Genomic DNA, 13388 nt, shown 5'->3' on the forward strand with positions numbered 1-13388 from the left:
TATTAATCTCATTATCCTGTCTATTTCTGAAAATATAGGGAAAGAATATCCCTTTTTTGGTGTGTTTTGAGGTACTATATGAATGGGACACAGAAAGCATGTATTGAAGTCCTAATCTCCTAATCCTTTTCAAACCTCCATGGTGGCTATTTTACAAGGATTTACAACCCGCTTGTTGGTTTGATTCTCACCGGTCATCTTCCTTCTCAAGCATCAGTTACAACATTCCTTTACCACTTTGGCTGGGATTACGGCATTCAGCTAGCTCCCAGTGGTGCTTCAATAGTTGACTGTCTATGCCAGGGAGAGAGCACTACAAAGTAGAAAACAGCTACATGGCGGGGGGGGGGTGTCTTAAACAATGCATATTAATTAACTGCAAGCTGCAATGGTTTGGGGTTTTTTTGTTTGGTTGAGTTTTTTGGTTGGGTGGGTGGTTGGTTGTTTTTGGTTTTTTGGGGGGGGTTGGTCTGTCTGCTGTTCTTTATTTTTCTTGAGAGCTAGGGCTTAATGCAAAAGAAGATCATTTGCTCTCTTCTACCCAGCTCTTCTTTTCACATGAAGGCAGTAATAGTATAGCCAACAAAATATTTTTTCAGAGAGGTGGAAAATATTCAATTTCATTGCGCTGTTACATAAAAGCACAACTTGCAGTTAATATTCTAGTAGTGCTGCTATGGAACATGAATCAACACTGGAAAGTGGGTTCCATCTGACTGGACATCATTACACAGCTTACAACAATAATGCTTTCGCAAGATGACTACTGCCCCAAGCATGTGAAAACTTCCCATGTAAACATCTAATTAACAGTCTTCAATTTACAAGAATATAATATGAATGAAATTTCAAGTTTCTGCTCTTCCTATTATATTGCTGAAGTTAATGTTAACACTTCAAGCATAGCATAGTTTGGCTGTTTTGAGACGTGTCTTAATCTAGTATGAGCCATAATAGAACCATGTAGTTGAGTGGAATTGTTATTTTACACTGGCTAAAGATCTGCCTCCTTGAGCACCTGGTCTATTTGAATTTTACCTCTTGCATATAAAGTCTGCCTTTGAATATTAATGTTGCTTTTCTAATACCAAGCAAAACATGGAAATATCTTAGAGTAACTAAAATTTCCTGTGTATTTTTTTTTTCCCTTGAGGGATCATGCAGTCCTTGTAGATGTTATTATTTCTAAAGCTCTGAGGAAAATAGAGTAAGTTAATAATTCATTGCTGTCACTTAGAAACACGGAGAAAATTACTGTGATAAGGCTTTTCCTTGAAAAGAAGAAACCTTTTCACAGTAGGAGGATATATCTGACATTGAAATAGTGTGCAAAAAAGAGGAATACATTTAATTATTAAAAATATTTAAATATTAAAATAGATATTAAATTTAAATGGGTAAAGAGTATGATATGGATTTAAAAAAAATATGAAAGAACATTTTAATAATTGTAGAGTATTTTCAGCATATTTAGAGATACATTGTTCTAAACCAACTGTATTTTAAAAGAGCTTTTAAAAGTAGTCTTGGGCTTCAATGCAGGGCAGAAAAGACCTTTAATGGTCTTTCTTAACAATTTCTTGAATAAGTGTTTCTGGAACACTTATCCTGATATGTCTTCTGAGTAATATTCCTGGTTTTTTCTTTGCACAAGATGAAACACATTTGAGGGTAAAACATTTGAGCAATAAGACAAAGTACCAATTAGTAAAGTGATATTAAATTGTCAATGTGTACCAACACTTACTTGAGCATAACAGTAAAAATGCAGAACAATTTAAATATCTGCTTGTTGTATAATTTCTCTATCTGATAGATTATTGATCTGAACTTCTGTTACATTTACAGTTAGTCTCTGTTTCCGTTTATTGCCTTAGAAATTTAATTTTTAGCACCTTTCTATCATCCCTGAAATCGGTGCTATAGAGTTTTCAAACAAACTACATCCTTAAGTTTTTGTTTGAATAAAATCATTAATGCAAGGCATCATTTAAACTAATAATGACCAGCAGATTCATAAGAAGAAAAAAGCATCCCCAAAGACCCTTCCAATTCTGAAATATCAGTATTTTCCAGACTTTACTACACAGAAACACTGCAGAGATCATATTTATTTCCTGTGCTTAGAACAGAAGCTAAGAACATTTTTTATCAAAAATAAAAACTTCTAGCATCATCCGCATGAAATTATATTTACATACATGGACAACATTTGCACCAGTGAGAGCTGTGTATTTCCATGCATAAATGTTCCTGTGCAGCAAACAGCAAGGACAAAATGAGAGGCCTGGCTCCTTTGAAAGAAATTGCCCTAAGACAGTTTGCACAGATTAGCTTAAATGGAGCTGGAAGTAGTTTGTGGCACATTAATAATAAGGCTTAGCATATTCCAATGACCTAAGATATCACACACAGGAATTGCACCATTATAAATGTTTGAAAACATGAAGTGAAGAAAATCCAAATAATTGCATGCTTTTCCAAGGGACTGTGCCAAATATAGGGGGTTTTTTTCTAATTAAGTCAACAATATTAAAATAAAAAATACCCTATCTATGGTTATATTATTAAAAATTATATATAAGTAGATTTTCTTTTCTTATATAAGTGGCTTTACTATAGAAAAACCTCACATCTATTTTCTTTAAGCATTAGGGGTTTGTGCATCTATTATGAAGGAGCAAGATGAGGCAAAGGGGACTGAAATAGCCTAAAGACATTCAGAGAGAAATAAAGGTTTCAACTATTTACAAATACTTATTCTGATTCCTTGTAGTCTACATTAAAGGAAACTGACAGATCACAAACTCAAACTAATGTCAAACGACAGATTGCTCAGATCAGAACACTGTGAGGGACCACAGGCTAAATGAGTCAGTGCAGCTTCTCTCCATTTGCATCTTTAAAATTCCAACATGCAGACAAACAAATTTCATACTCTTGAGTTTCTATCCAAATGAAAAAAATGCAGGGACTGATTTTCCAAGCACCAATAACTTTTTTTTTTTTTTTTTTTTTTTTTTAATTCCAGTTAGTAGGTGTTCAAGTTTGCAAAGGTTTTAACCAAATGTTATGCATCCCTGATTGCTGCAGTTATATCTCTAATGTGCTATGAAAATTTGCTTTGGTTTGAAAGGCAAAAGATAATACGAAAAGAATTGATTGAAAACAGAGAAAGATACTAGTACCTAGAGCCTAACCAAACTACCCATTGCTAATTCTTCCTCCCCACCAGAAAAGGCCACATATCTGACTTCTACTTTTTCTTAATCTGTAATTGTTATTTAAAGAATATAAAGCTCCAAGTGTAAGCTGTCTGACATAAATTTCTGTTAAGATCCAGACACTGTGTGGATCTGTCTGTGCAAAAAGTCCTCAGTAAAATCCTGAGATGTTGTGTAGCAATTCTAATGTTTGCTGGCTGAACTGCTCAGCTACCTCAGCATCCAAAAACAATTTCTACCACAGCATCAAGATGTCTGCTTGTGAGAATCTGCTATGGATGGTGCAACAAAATGAAAATTAGAGTTTCCATTCCTCATTATCTTAATCTTGATGGAAGTCTCTGCTCCCTGATTTAGCATGTGATATGGAGAACAAATGCACATCCTGGCCCCAGAGGATCAAGGTAAAACTGTTCCTGGTGATAAAGAAGGCTGAAAATTTCCAACATCAATTTCCAACATACAATAGTATGTCCTCTACCAGCTGTTAATCATATCTGAGAATTTCCATGGTGGGTGATACCAGATATTAATGAATTAATTTTTTTTTTTCCAGTAAGACAGTGGAACACTTAAAGTATCTTCACTACAGGTACATTTTATTTATACATAAGAATTAATCAAAGGAAAAATTAGATGGCAGGCAGTCATCTAGCAGTTCTATGTCTTTCTAGCAGTTCTCAAACTAGTTTAATAGATTACATAGTCATTCACAAAACTGACATGATAGAAATTCTACTCATATGTATGTCCAAACTTTCTGATATTCTGGACAAGAAAACCACAGGTGCTGCAAGCTGGGCATCCAACAACTGCACTATTTCTGATACAGAGTGGAAAATTTTAATATGCAATAAGATACACTTGAAATCGCATTCAATTTCAATTTAGCTCCTCTAATTATTAATTTGTTAGGGGGATTCAGCTTCATGGGCAGTGAAGCTTTTGGCTAATTGATTTCTATGTCTGTGCTTTAAGCTCTTACATCCTCTCAAAGGTCCTCTGTCACGTTTGTCAGCCCAGTCTAATAGCTGTTTCTGCATGAGCAGGTAGCATGGATCAATAGGAGAAGCAAAACGTTGATGCTATCCACACTGTCCACTGTCCAAAGTTTCTCTTTGGAGTTGGTATAGCTTCCACAGATGGATTCCTGTTTTCATCTGAAAAGCAATTCACTCCTCAGGCATCCCTTCTCGTTTAGCATCAACTGAAGCTCAGGTGCTCAGACTGCTTCATTTCACAAACCAAGCCCACAGCAAGTGGGGACACAGTGAGGAAATTAATATTCATGTCTTGCAGCAGCCGGGATTTTTGTCCCACAGATTATGTCAGATCATGAAATGCACTTATATCTGGGGAACTAAACTAAGATTTGAGGATGAGATTCAGTTCCATGTTGAGATATCAAAGTGTGGAGATCTACAATATGAATTAGACATTTGCACATTTTTACTTTTAATAGAGGTTCAACTGACTGCTGACAAGATCCATGAAACAATATTGAAAATAGAAACATGTCTAACGTGAAGTTTTAATTTTACAAACAGCCTCTAGAACAAAAGGTTTACTTGCCTCCCTGGTCATCATGTTGATCCTTCCAAATGTCAGCTTAGTTAAAATTAATCTTTCTGCATACCGATTATCAAAATTGTCCTTATTATATTTCCTCTGCCCTTCAAGTATTAATGCTTCCATAAAGAGATGCAGGTTGCTATATGATATATTCTACGGTTGCCTTTTCCTTTACTGTGTGGTCCTCTTAGTTCAGAGTCAAAACTACTGGTTTTATATGAATCCGGTGCACAGTTGTTGTGTCAAAGAGCCATTTATTTAATCAAATTTTTAACAGTCTTCTTGTATCCTGCTAATTTTGAAAAATAATATCATAGTATAAAAATCAAATTCTCTTAAAAAAAAGAAAAAAGTCTTTTCTTCAACCACTTTCTTAACAATCCTTAATTTTTGTATTAAATGTAGTCATGTGAGTTTCAGCATGAAAATCATGCTTGAAACCCATGGAAGATTAAATCTGCACTTATTTTCTCTAGAAAATAATTCTTCTTATTAGTATTATAATAATTTAATCTCATTCAGTGTACTTAAATTAATCCATGTTCAGTTTTATCTCAAGTCCACTTGCTGTTATATCTTGATTACTCTTTCCTAATAATTGCTGCTAAAATCTTTGTTGCAGTTGTTCTCCAGACAACACACTTTTTGACATAAAGACATTAACTCTCATCTCTTTTTATTCTTGTTATTAGACAGATGAAAAGTCTTTTCTACAGAGGCACTGATTTTGTGCCACTTTTTTTCTGAAACCTTTTATGGACAACATCCATCTCCTTTATGTGTTTATAATGATTTTTCTTACACTAAAATACAATAATCTCCACCAAACTCTCACCTCGACCTCTCAACCATCCTTTCTCTAGTTGTTCATCTATCATCATCGTTCCCTCAGTTTCTAGTTAGTTAATAATTTAGAGTTGCTTCTTTTCCTGAATTATCCTTAACTCTGCCCCATTCTCCTCTTTTTCCTTCCCTTCTATTTATGAAGTAAAAAACCCTTTTTGCTATGATACTTTTTTTTTATTAAAATATGTAGACATGCTGCGCAGGTGGTCTCTCTGTGACTGAGAGATATTGGCAGGGAAGGAAGGAGTCTATGTTCCTGCTGTGTGCAGCAAGTATTATATGAATAAATAAAGCATTTCAGTTTCCATCATAACCAGACCTCTGGCTTTTTTCCCAAACACACACAAAAAAAGGGAGGACAGATGAGTGTTAGGCACCTTAAGTAAAATATTAATTTCTGAAATAATTCACCAGCAAATGTGTTTGCAATTTCTTTGATTGAGTGATTGCTCTTTCCCTCATGGATAAAAGGAGCTTTTAACTACATAGAAATGTAATTGATAATATCCGTAAGATTCATTAGATAATCTTCCATATGCATCTAACTTTCTTTTCCTCCAAGGTCAGAATTTCAAAACCGTTTTATATCAGGAGTTAAACTGGGTTAAATTGTGTATAAGGTTCTGTAATTTGCAAACATTAAAGGAATATCCTTTCGTTTTTCTGATCGTCAGTATATTAATGAGAACTATCACTGTTCTGAAAAGACTATTGCCATAGAAATTATGTCATCAGAACACTGAAAACTGATCATGTTGATAGAATTTTTTTTTTTTTTTTTTAATTACACCAAGAGAAAATGAGGTAAGCTTGCAACCCTGTCAGTTTCTTCAAAGGTGTGACACAACAAAGTTTCAAGCCTTCTTATTTGTTGGAAAAAAAATCCAAACCCTCAAAACTGTAATACAGAATAATTTGCTTAATGCAATAATGTTTTCTATAAAATTACCTTTAGACAAATAATGTGACTCAAATAGCGGGCGAGAGATTCTGTTTTAAGAGCAGTATGGGAAAATGCCTCCTCAGGTTGAACTGGGAAATTCTAGAGCTGACATGTTTTCCTCTGCTTCCATTCACTTTTTAAAGCTATTACTTTCTTCTTCTGTCTGCAGAGCAGTGAGGTGGTTTCACATCTGAAGTGAACAGAAGCACATTTTTCACTGGAATGAAATTCTGTTTTCCCCACCATAATGTTTATAAACCTCATATAATAAACTACCATTTCTCACAGTGTCAGAAAATAGGGGATATTATTCTTTTTCTTGAGGACAAAGAAAGAGAGAAAGAGAGAGAGAGAGAGAGAAAAGAAAGAAAAAGAAAGAAAGAAAGAAAGAAAGAAAGAAAGAAAGAAAAAAGAAAGAAGAAAAGAAAGAAACAAAAAAAGAAAACGACTCCTACCTCCCTCCTACCTAAGAACCGCCCTCCCCCCGAAATCATCCCCCACACGTCCCCACTCGAAGCCGAAGAAAGAAAGAAAGAAAAAGAGATGTAGTCTCTCATTAATGATTTAATTTGAGCACATTATTGAATTTTAAGCCTATGTAAATCACTCCTAGTATAAATCAAAGGTAACAGCTTTGAAGTTTAACACATCCAGCCTATAAATGTAATTCCTTCCCTCTTTTGCTGCTGAAGAGCCCAACCCAGTCCTGTCAAAAGTGTCATACACCTGATTAAATACTTCTCAAGAGTAAAACACAACATTGGACCTTCCATGATTTCTGATCACAGAAATCCACAGAGGATTCCCAGCAGAAGGAATGTCAGTCTATATTGTATCAGCCAGAAAGTCCTATCCAGACATGTATATCTAAAAATCCAGCCATCCCTGGGGAAGAACCGTTCACCTACTTACTTAGATTCTCAAACATAAGTCTTAACTTAGTTTTCAAATTCAGGAGCAGGAAGGACCCCATGTCCTCCCCCACTTCCATGGGATACCTGATAGAATTTGCTGAGGATTATCTGCTTCCAGTGTCCATGCTCCCCAGCCTACATCTCCCAAGATCTTCAAGAGAATTTTAACCACTACCCAACCTGGGAAAGGGCTTGGCTTAAATCCCATCTAAGAGTTGTCATATTCCTTTTAGGCTCCCAGTTCTCTGTCAGGAAAAGAGCTGTGACTATTTACTGTTCTTCCAGGGCTGCAACCCTAAGATAGAATTAATTCAGGGTCTTTGTCATTTTAGAAAAGAAGTGTTAATTTACATGTTGCTTCATGGACTTTATGATTAATATTGTGTTAGCAAAAACAGAATTTGAAACTCCTAAATGTGAGCAGTTGAACATTTCTCATGAATATGCTTTAGTGAGGTTACTTACAAAGAGGTATAGTGGAGCTGCAATTATAGACTCAGAGAAAAAAAAAAAAGCCCGTCTACAAAAAGCAAAGATCATTTAAGCGTCTTTGCTGCACTGTGCTGTGATGCCATAAATCATGTTTTGACCAGATATAATTAATTTTGTAAGGTTTTTTCCTTGTCTTCTTTTGAATTTTGCTTCCCATTCTTCTCAGATCTGATTTTTAAGGTCATTTTTTTCTAGATGGGATAGCCAATGCTTGATATTGAAATGTGATTTGACAATAATATAGTGGTGAAACTTTGAAGACAAATTATGAAGGATTACCTTTTTTACTGTTCTACAAAATTTCATTACTATTCACCCCTAATAAGTGTCAAAGGATACTAATCCACTGATGCTTCTGTGAAAATTTTGAATTAAGGAAGGAGTAGTAAAACGGATTTATTAAAACCTTTTTGAAAGAGATAATTCAATTATCATCTTCATCATCCCTTGCTACAGAGGCAGCAGTCCTTAATCCTATTTATTATCTCTGAAAGATATCATCATGGACTCTGGCTGGTAGGATGGCAGAGATATTTAAATATTTATGGATTTATCTTTTCCAGGATAACTATTCTTCCACATGGGAGTCTGCGAATCCTGAATGCTTCCAAGTCTGACGAAGGGCGGTATTTATGCCAAGGTGTAAATGTATTTGGATCTGCAGAAATCATTGCATCAGTGTCTGTTAAAGGTATGAGAAAATGCTTTGACGGTAATGATGATTTCTTTTGACTAATATTTGAATATTACTTAGAATTCCCAACCAGCTATAAGACAGCATTCTCCAGGCAGAATAAAAAAGCATTTCCAACAAGCAGAGGGGACTAAATTCCATCTAGTCAAACACTGAATCAGATTGCATACTCCAGCTGTTATATTGTAGATGTGTCATAAGAATTAGTATATATATTAAATCACTGAAACTATAAATAATTCTATAATTAAAGGAATCAATATCCCTTTTAATATATTTTATCTTTATATGTATTATCTTTATAACTCACTTATCCCTAACTTTTTCTGCATGAGAACAAATCTTTAAATTAAAGTAATAATTATATCTGTATAAAATCCAGAGAAAGATAGTGCCCTAGAATAATAATAATAATGAAACCATTGAGTAGCAATCCATTTCTGAAGGGTTTTTTTTCAGCTGAATTAATGGATTTTCTTTGCAGGTGTTCAAGCCTTTTGACTTCATTTTTCAAGCTTATTCCTATATTTGGCAATCCAGGAAACATCCTCTATTATTTTATATGACAAAACTGAAATTTTCATGCATTCACAAGATTCCAGGTGCTGTAGCCTTAAAAAAAAAAAAAAAAAAAAAAAAAAAAAAAAAAAAAAAGAAAGAAAGGGGGAAAAAAAAAAAAAAAAAAGTTTTTTTTTTTCCTGAAACTAGTAGAATTAATTAATTGATCTATCTCAGATATCTCAGATGATGTCTCAGATGATGTCTCAGATTCTGTCTTATTGACTCCATTAAATTGCCTGTACCTTTTGATCCCCAGTGTCATACTCCAGTGTGCATTATGAACATATTGAACATATTTCAGTATTTGACTGTCTGCAATTCATACTAAGAGCAAATGTAAGATCTGAGTAGACTCAGCAGTACTCAATCCTTTTGTTTTGGGTCTGGCACTATAAGTAGACTTACATCTGAATGTTCCTAACTCTTCTCTGTTTCAAGAGCCTACAAGAATAGAGCTGACTCCCAAGAAGATTGAGTTAACGGTTGGAGAGAGCATCGTCCTCAGTTGCAAAGCCCTCCATGACAGCACAATGGATGTCACCTTCTTCTGGACACTCAATGGGCAGCCAATTGATTTTGAGAAAGAGGGTGGACACTTTGAAAGCATCAAAGCAGTAAGTGACCATGTATTTATCTTCTCTGCGCTGGGCAATGGTAGAAATTTGCATGCTTTTAAATGTCTCACATTTATCAAATTTTGACCAAACTGAGAGATAATTGGTTTCAGTAATACTGGAAAGAAATGTTAGATAGAGGAAGTGCAAACTGTAGATCACTAGAATTATTCCAAGAAGTTTTCTTCAAGATAATATTAAATTTAAACTTGTACATACTATTATTAGTGATGTACCTGATAATCTTTGTGAGGGAACAGAAAGGAGTTTTCATCAAATCCTACTTACATTCTTCTGCTGAATTTAATACAGAAAGGATGCTGTTACAAGCATTGATGTCTCTCTCACAGGTAACATGGCTGTTGAAATGCCCTCACCTCCCAATGTTTTACTTGCCTGGAATATATTTTAGTATCTGAATAGCAAGTGCTATATTTACTAACTCCCCTGCATGAGGTACTTCCTAACCATGTAATCATTACTTAAGTCAGTAAGAATCATATGGAAAAGAATATGCATACCTATTTCAAATACTGCCACTTGAGCCAAAAAGAGTTTCATATGATCAAATCATATGCTAAAGTAATTCAAACCTGTCTCATGTAAAATTATTTGAACATTTCTTAGTAGAAAGAAATCTTTTAATATGAACAAATTTGGAAATTAAATCTATAGTCATTTAACTGAATCTTCCAACTAATGAAATGTAAATCAAATGTCCATGCTATGTTTACAGGGAAAAATGAATTTCATAAAGGTCAGGAAATTTTAAAACTTAATGTAACTCATTTGAGTATAATATAGCAAAGTTAACTTTGCATTAAAAATATTGTCAGCTGCAATCAATTTATTCTTCTACTTGCCTAAATGGAAGTCATATTCTTTGTGAAATTCATATCCACTAGGTGAGGGTTCATGTTTTTACAGTTTGAGTTTACTTCAATAAGCCTTTTAATTGAACAACATTAGTAAGATGTATCTTAGTGGGGAGATTCTTAGCATCTTATCTTCATCTGAGGAATACAACACTCAAAACAACATTATTTATGTAAGCAGGAAAACTTTCACTTTTTTAACTTCAAGGTCATTCTTCAGTTCAAGAAAACACCTTATGATTACAATTTAACTTCAAGTCATTCCCAAAAAATTGAAATCTAAAACAAACTGCATGGTTCTTTCCATGTATTTCAGCATCTCACTTCAAAGGAAATTTTTAACCACAGGGAAAAAATCCACAGGCCAGGAAATTTTCAAAATAATTTCATATCTTATGTCAAAATAAAGCTAATTTATTATCATTTATTATATTAAAAAAGATTTTGTAGATCTCTTTCAAGAATTCTTTATTAATGTCATTTCTACAAGAGAAAGCCCTCAAAATTATACAAAAAGGCTTAGTAAAAGTGATCAAAGGCGACATCCAATTTTCAGACAAATATTCATGCAAATCTCACTAAAATTACTGATGGCTTTTACTGTCCTGACATGATTAAAATTTGCCCAAAACTTGGTAGATTTAACCAGCTATTTGAGTTTCTGACCTTCTCCTCACTGTGCTGCTAGAATGTCACTGCTGCTTTACTAGGTGAAAATAGTGTTGCTCACAGAATCACAAAATCAGCTGAGTTGGAAGGGATCCACAAGGATCATCCCTTCACAGGACATCACAAGAGTCATGCCACGTACCTGAGAGCGTCGCCCAAATTCTTCTTGAACTCTCTCAGGTTGGTGCTGTGACCACTTCCCAGGGGACCCTGCTCCAGACACCCTCTGGGTGAAGAACTTTTTCCTAATATCCAGCCTAAACCTCCCCTGACACAGCCTCAGGCCATTCCCTTGGCTCTTGTCACTGGTCACAAGTATGAAGAGATCTGTACCTACCCTTTTGCTTCTCCTAATAAGGAAGTAGATGGCAATAAGCTCTCACCTCAGTCTCCTCCAGGCTGAGCAAGACTCTCATAATGAAGTCAATATACAGTGTCTAAATGACTAAGTGACTAAGAGGATTTTAAAAAGTAGTTTATTAAGTAAAAATCTTAAATTTTCATTTCTAGAGACCCATAAGCATATTTTTTTCCCCTAAAACATAGTTTTTAACAAACTGCAAACTTCATCTGATCAGAAAATATAATCAATCTGGAAATAAAAGCATTATCTATTTTGCAAAATATTTCAGAATTAGATCCTACCTTGTCACTGCTAAAATCATGTTGAAATAGTGAAATTATATGCAACTCTAAAGAAATACCAAAATGAAGCAGCAAACCCTGATATTTTCAGACTGGACTAGCTCCATTTGCTTTTACAAGATGGTCAGACCATGCTTTTTTTTTTTGCTTGGATTCCTTACTCATTTAAATGTCAAGATATTTCTGGTTTTCATCCTAAAGAGAGAGTGGAAGTGTAGGCTTGGATCAGGTGGAAGAGGACTGAAAATAGGTGTTAGAAGGTTACAGGCAGGATGAGAGGTGAGGAGCTACATTCCTCTTCAGAACAGAAGTAACAAAACATGGCCCTCTTAGGACAATTGTCATGGAAATTTTCTGAATGCTGTTGGAAACAAAATGTGACACGTCTTTTGACACTCTTTTAAAGCAGTGGTAAAAATATCTTGATTTTGCATTGTCCTGAAATGAAGCTGGATCAGTTGAGAGATGAAAACCTTGAAAGTGGTAATAGCAACTATGGTAATAAAGCAAATTTTTTTTGTGTTTTGCCACAATTTCCACACCTACTAATTTATGGAATATTGTCAATTGTATCTCATTATCAATTCTGATACCTACGTAAGAATGAGAAATTAATCAAAAGGTTAGAAATGTATTTCTTTACTTCATTAAAATCTAAAGCATGACCAGGCAGGAAGATAAAATTTCTTTTTTGCTCTCATGGAATCTCCTTTAACCTATCCAGTTTCAAAGTTGAGATACGCAATGTATTAAAGCCACAGGTTTACGAATTAAGAAAACAGGACCTTGAAGTCTGATAGAGTTGTATCTATATCCCTTATTTTGCTCTTCTGAATGAAACACTTCAAAATTGTATGAGTTGGTCCTGAACAAAATGCTTTTTGAGTACATTTAAGAAAAATAATATCCTTTGTGCGAATGAAGTAATAGAATTTTATGCCCATTTTTTCTGCATGCACTGCATGCACTTCATCAGATAAAAATATTTTCAGGCCTGCCTGCAGTTTGCTTATCTGTTTTAAAGCCTGACAAATGTAACATTATTTAAATGGGTTTTTCTAATAATAAAGCCACGGTAAACTTCTCATCACTGGTTGCAGAGCTCATACTTTCACTGTGGCAGACCCAAGCTTTAAGTGTGATGAGCATCTTGATGCTTAATGCAGTGTTATAAAAGCTATCACCAAAGTAACATTAATTGGGCTGTAGATAAATTTTCACTTACTAAAACTTCATGAACCTGAGCAATTGCAATTAAAAAGAAAATCTTCTCTTACTAATAAATATTACTTTGCTTGTTTTGATTTATATCAGTAGGTTTTGTACCAAAAAAAAAGGT

The 13388-nt window shown here is 34.4% G+C and overlaps 1 protein-coding gene across 4 annotated transcripts in view; it reads left to right on the plus strand.

Moving 5' to 3' along the window:
* The window catches only part of CNTN5 (contactin 5), a 611680-nt gene that overhangs the window by 536088 nt on the left and 62204 nt on the right, over positions 1-13388 (plus strand). For all 4 annotated transcript variants that reach the window (XM_040056169.1, XM_040056168.1, XM_040056171.2 and 1 more), the window contains exons 14-15: positions 8555-8682; positions 9685-9860. In XM_040056169.1, coding sequence (XP_039912103.1) covers positions 8555-8682; positions 9685-9860 — 304 coding nt within the window. The remainder of the gene's footprint in view (positions 1-8554; positions 8683-9684; positions 9861-13388) is intronic.

Source organism: Hirundo rustica, chromosome 2, assembly GCF_015227805.2.
Source record: "Hirundo rustica isolate bHirRus1 chromosome 2, bHirRus1.pri.v3, whole genome shotgun sequence".
Taxonomy (NCBI): domain Eukaryota; kingdom Metazoa; phylum Chordata; class Aves; order Passeriformes; family Hirundinidae; genus Hirundo; species Hirundo rustica.